This window comes from Myotis daubentonii, chromosome 3 (assembly GCF_963259705.1).
Source record: "Myotis daubentonii chromosome 3, mMyoDau2.1, whole genome shotgun sequence".
Taxonomy (NCBI): Eukaryota; Metazoa; Chordata; class Mammalia; order Chiroptera; family Vespertilionidae; genus Myotis; species Myotis daubentonii.
This window is the reverse complement of record NC_081842.1, coordinates 190,579,139-190,584,761: the sequence shown is the minus strand read 5'-3', so window position 1 is coordinate 190,584,761 and position 5,623 is coordinate 190,579,139. Positions and strand designations below refer to the sequence as shown.

The 5,623-nt window shown below is 58.0% G+C and overlaps 1 protein-coding gene across 3 annotated transcripts; it reads right to left on the bottom strand.

The window, feature by feature from the left end:
- Positions 1-2,133: 2,133 nt before the first annotated feature.
- On the bottom strand, positions 2,134-5,279 carry TMEM125 (transmembrane protein 125). 3 transcript variants are annotated; one of them, XM_059689828.1, is made up of 3 exons: positions 5,159-5,279; positions 3,716-3,866; positions 2,134-3,488 (listed from the first exon to the last, which is right to left on the bottom strand). In XM_059689828.1, the coding sequence occupies exon 3, from the start codon at positions 3,343-3,345 to the stop codon at positions 2,686-2,688; it is 660 nt and encodes a 219-aa protein (XP_059545811.1). In that variant the 5' UTR covers positions 3,346-3,488; positions 3,716-3,866; positions 5,159-5,279; the 3' UTR covers positions 2,134-2,685. The 3 variants fall into 3 exon arrangements, with proteins under 3 accessions (XP_059545811.1, XP_059545813.1, XP_059545810.1); XM_059689830.1 differs by lacking the exon at positions 5,159-5,279 and adding an exon at positions 4,428-4,591 and having other exon boundaries at positions 2,134-3,353; XM_059689827.1 differs by lacking the exon at positions 5,159-5,279 and adding an exon at positions 4,428-4,560.
- Positions 5,280-5,623: the final 344 nt, after the last annotated feature.

Genomic DNA, 5,623 nt, shown 5'->3' with positions numbered 1-5,623 from the left:
CATGTGACCCTCCCCCTCCCCATTTTCTGGGCCTCTGTTTTCTGTTTTCCTTTAGTTTCTTAAAAGAAATATTATGGAAGAGTCTAGCCCTGTCTCAGCCAAAAAGAAACATGATTCCTCCCCATGTTACAGGATGGAGGGGTGTCCTGTGGTCCTCGCACGGCCCAGGAGCTGAGATAATGCTTGCTGCCTCCTGGGAACCCAGGAAGAGCGAGAATTTCTGGGGCAGGCAGTGTGGGGCCTCAGGAGAGTCAGGGCCAGTAGTGGACAGCAGCCTAACTTCCCTGCCCTTCCCAATTATAGGTGGGTTTCTCCCTGATCCTTGCACACACATTGCCATCCAACAAAGCACCTACTAGGTGTCAGGCCTGTGCTGGGAACCAGGGACACACAGGTGAGAAGACCCAAACCCTGCCAGGAGGAGTTTACCACCCAATTAAGGAGACAGGTGCACAGAGAAAGAATTGCAGACTGGTGTCTACAATTGAGTGTTTGGGCTAGAAAAAGGGGCAACTCTCTAGGTCAGGGGAGAGAGTCAGGGAAGACTCCCAGAGAAGTGAGTCTTGAAGAAGGACATGAAGGCAAGGAAAGAACATACAGAGGCTGGGAGAAGGGAGAGAACATGGTGAGGGCCAGCAGTAGTCTAGTATGTCTGGCTCACGGGGTGATTCGAGGGGGAGAGACCAAATCAGCTGAAGTCTGCACCTTAGCCTGCAAGAGGTGTGGCCACAGGAGGATCTCAAGATAATTTGCATTTCTGTTTTAGCAGTCACTGGGGCTCCTTGTGTACATATTGGAGTTGGGGAGGGGAAGTTGCATTTAAGAGGAGAAAAGAACAAAAGTAGGGAGAACAGTAGAGAGGCTGCTGCACAAATAGGCCAAGACGAAGAGGACAGTGGGAGATGAGTGTGGAGGTCTGATTATCACAAGAACATCTACAAAGGAAGTCCGCAGGAGCTGGTGTGTGTGCTGGACACGGGGTGAGGGAGAGCGAGGATGCTGTCTGGGCCTGGCTGAGGGTTCTAACCTGGATGCTGGGCGAATGGTGAGATGGAGGAGCTAGTTTAAGAGCGAGAAGAAGGGTTCCAAGTTGAATATATATGGAGGGTCTGAGATGCCTTTGAAATATCTGCTGCTCCCGGACACGCCCTATTCCAGTGATGGCGAACCTTTTGAGCTCAGCGTGTCAGCATTTTGAAAAACCCTAACTTAACTCTGGTGCCATGTCACATATAGAAATTTTTTGATATTTGCAACCATAGTAAAACAAAGACTTCTATTTTTGATATTAATTTTATATATTTAAATGCCATTTAACAAAGAAAAATCCACCAAAAAAATGAGTTCGCGTGTCACCTCTGACACGCGTGTCATAGGTTCGCCATCACTGCCCTATTCCTTCTGCTCCCGCGGCTCTCTCCCGGGCTTGGCAACATCCTTGCCCTCATCCAGCAGCTCGGTGTTGTCTCCAGGAGACTGCCTTGATCTCGGCAGCTGGAAGCAATGTTCTCTTGTGGGAGCCCTTATAGGTCTACATTGAACACGTCTGGCCCCGACCTCTCTGCTGGCTGAGGTGCTGCCTGTAATCTGCACCTTGTGAAGCAGGAAGTGATGAAACGCTCTTCTGGTGAAACTTTGCCCTGGGCACCCAGGGAGTGGAGATTGATGACCGCACCAGAGACGGGAGATCCCTTCCAGGGTGGACCTCAAGCAGGAAGTGACTCTTAGCACCCAAGGGGGTTTCACACAGCCCTCCTGTGCCCCGGAACCCGGAGTCAGGCCAGCCCGTGCAGCGAGGACACGGACCAGGACCGGGATGTTCCGGTTGCAGAGGCGGGCAGGGAGCAGCAGCCTCCTGAGTCACCAGCTGACAAAACCCCAATACCTGAGGCTTCATCGCGAACCAGCACGTGAGCTAATGGCAAGGACCCCCTGCCCTCTCTGGGCCCAGAAAACCACCATCTTCCCGCAGCCCCCTCTCCCCTCGGCTTCACGGCAGCTGAGAGGAGGAACCACAGGCCTTACTGAGGACACCTGCAGGCGCTTTGGGCACGGAACTCGGATGGGGTGGGTGTGAGAGAGGGGAAGGAAGGTCTCTAGGTGAGCTGGGATGTAAAGACAGTGACAGTAACAAGCAGCCACCACTTTTAATGCACATCTGTAACGTACCCCATCCTTCCATACTCGGTCCTCAGAATTGATGACCACAACCATGACTCAAAAACTGAGGCTCAGAGGAGCCGAGTCACTTGCCCAAGTTGCCCAGCTGGGAAGTGGTCGAGGGATTTCCAACGCAGGCCTGTCACGCCCCGGAGCCCACTCCGCCACCAGTGATTCTCCTAAATGAAGACTTGCTGGTGCGGTCTCCGGGGTGGGCAGCAGTCACTCCTGGGGAAGTCCCTGATGAGTGCGAGAGGGCAGGATTGGCTTGGCGGGGTGTTGGGAATAGGAGCGAGCCCAGAATCTCCCGGGGCCCCAGGTACTTTTCTGCCTGGAGACCCCAGTGCAGACAGGCAGCCTCTGACGGTTCCATGGACACAACACCCAGTTCCAAGAAGACACACACTCACCTTCCCGTAGGGCAGTCCTGGGGAGGTGCACACACACAGTCACACAAACACACACACTCACACGCCAGCACAGGTCCATGAGGCCGAGGCAGCTGCGGCAAGGGCTCCGGCTTGGTCAGATGAGGCTGGCGATGCTGGATGTGGTCTCATGACGCTGGCCAGCAGAGAGCCGTCCTGAGATGCTGAAGATGCTGCCGCTGCCACTGTGGTCACTGTGCATGGAGGGGGCAGCCGCGCGCAGGGGAGGGCAGTGTCCACTCACGCCCACCTGATACAGCAGCAAGCCCAGTAGCAAGAGTGAGCCGGAGGCAGCCAGGGCGATGCCCACGGACAGCATGACGGCCAGGGGCCGGGCAGGGGCCGGGGCGGCGGCCAGCCCGGCCAGCGTCAGGCCGGTGACCAGCAGCACCAGGCCACTGAGTAGCACCACGAGGGCGTCGGCACCGCCGCCGCTGCGCAGCAGGGCCACATGTTGGGGCTGGCGTATGCAGTTCATGTCCTGCACGGCTGAGCTCATCAGCTGCTTAACCAGAACCAACAGCGCCAGCAGGCAGAGCACAGTGCCCACTGCCAACCGCCACTCGCCCGAGCGACTGCTGGTGGAGGCGAGCAGTGCCACGCCGCCCGCCCCGCAGCCAGCCACGAGGCCCACCGCCATGGCAAAGCAGAGTGCCGAGCGCCGCGGCTCCTGGGACCACCATAGCTCCACCTGCTCTGCCAGCACATCTGGGGGCAGCGCCCGGCCCCGCGGGGTGGGCGCCTCTCCTTCCGACATGGCCGGGTCTGGTGGAAGTCAGGGCAGAGGGCAGCACCAGGGTTAGAGGGTGCAGATCATGGCCTGGAGCCCCCACCACCTGCTTGGCAGCTGGAAGCCCGAAGTCCTATTCCTCTCACAGTCCAGGGCAAAGGCACCATCATCTGTGAGGGAGAATCACTGTTGTTACCTCCCCAGCCCGCCTGCCCCCCATGGTCTCTCCTGGGGGCTGTGGGGATGACCCCAGGGAATCCTCCCATGTCCCCTGGAACACCCCCCAGGAAAGCCCCCTCCCCAGCACTGCTGCTTGGGATGCCTCCCCAATGACCCCAGGAGAGTTTCCCCCTATAAAGCACCCCACCCCTCCAGGGAACCCCCTTCCCCAGCTGACCTCTCTGGCTCTCTCAGTTGCCTGTCCCATCCCGGCTGGCCGAGGGAGCTGGTGCCATGGTGGATGGTGGACGGTGGCCGATGACGAAGAGCCAGAGATAAAGCCTCATTCAGGATCCAACTCACATGGCTTCAGCTGTCACCACTGGCTCCTGGGGGGAGGGTGATGGGGAGGGAGGGGGGTGACTTAACCCTTCTGGAACCAGCAGCCTGACCCTGAATATTCTCTCTTAGGGCTGTGGTTCCTTCTCTGCAGGTTAGGATCTAATCCCTAACACCCGCCTTCCCCGAACATCCCATCCAATCTCACAGCCATGGCCGCAGATTCCCGAGTCACCTGGGCCCCTCAAATCCCAATCTCCCTCCCGGGCTCCAGACCCATAAGCCAACTGTCACCTTGATGTCCCATAGTCACCTCTGATGCAACAGGTCCAACCCCAGCTCGTCCTCTTACCCAAACCTGCTCCTCCTCTTATGCTGGCTCCTCACTTATGCACGTCTCAGGGAGGCCACCTCTCCACAGTTCTCCATCACATTCCCTGCCTCATCCCCACTGCTTCCCAACTCTTCAGCACCCCACTCTTCGCGGGTCTTCCTGTCCCCCAGCTCCTCACCCTCCCCCCCCCCACCCCATCCTCCTCCTCCAAGATTTTTCTAAAGTTGTGCAAAGGGAAAGAAGGGCTCCGGACCCGAACCCCAGCTGCAGTCCTTACACCATGGGAACTTGGTGAGGGACCTCAGAGTGGTTACTCATTTATGAACATGTCCTGGAGGCGCCAGGCAGCAGGACTGGGCAAATGAAGCAGCCAGGGTCCCTGCCCTCAAGGAGCTTCAGTTACAGCAGGTTCAGGCCATAACTGCTGGGTGCGGATTCACCAGGAGAGGGTTTTGGGGGAGGGTCAGGGAAGCTCCCTTGCCTTCACCTCTTAGAGCCCCAGGCTCCTTATCTTAAAATCGAGGACAAAACATTTATCTTGAGGGACGAGGCCCAGTCATTTGATATCTCCATTTCAGAATTTCAGTGGGAATTCTGGGGCCTGCATAGATGCCCAGAGCTTCCTTTTTGAATAAAAGAACACAACGTTCCTTCTCTCCTCCAATTCAGGATGGGACTCCTGCTACAGACTTAGGACCCAGGTGCTGGGTCACTTCCGGAATGTGGCTGCGAGGCTGAACGTGGGTTGCACCCCAGGTGAGGCATCAGTCCTGCACAACCCCTCTGCAAATGCCCCTGAGGGAGATGGAGAGCTCGGGCCGTGGGAGGGGCGCTGGTGTCAGGGCCACCTTCCTCGGGACGGTGACTTCGCTGGTCCGAAAGTGCTTGCACAGGTGCGCTGGGAACGCGGGTCCAGGCTGGGGGTGAGGTGGAGGCTCAAAGGTGACGAGCCAGTGGGAGAAGATGGAGGCGGGGGGGGGGGCAGTAGGGGGGCCCAGGGACACTCACGAGAAGCCTGGGAGTGCTGGATCCAATCCGAGCCCGGCAGGTGGAGCGCTCCAGCTCCGTTTCCGGGGCGGTGCTTCACCTGCCTAACCTGCACCCTGGTGAGCCGGGGAGGGGTGGGCGAGGGGGGGGGGAGGGGGAGGAGATCAACAACAGGTGTTGCCTAGTCGGGGCTTGAGCTGATTGGCTGACGTGGCACTCCTTCTCCGGGGAGGCATTCCTGGGAAGGGAGGGGCTCTGTCAGCTGCTGTTGGGCTCCAGCAGAATTCCCGGACCTGGGCCGCAGGAGAAATGTCTCTTCCCCCGCTCCTGGGCCCTGCCCGTTCCCCTAACTCCAACCCCATCTTAGATTCAGCCCCAGCTGCAGTTTCAAACCCTAGCTAGAACTCCTAGCTCCAACCCCAGATCTTACCCCACATCTTAGCCCCAACCCTGAGTCTTGAAACCTAATCTCAACCCCCAGCCTCA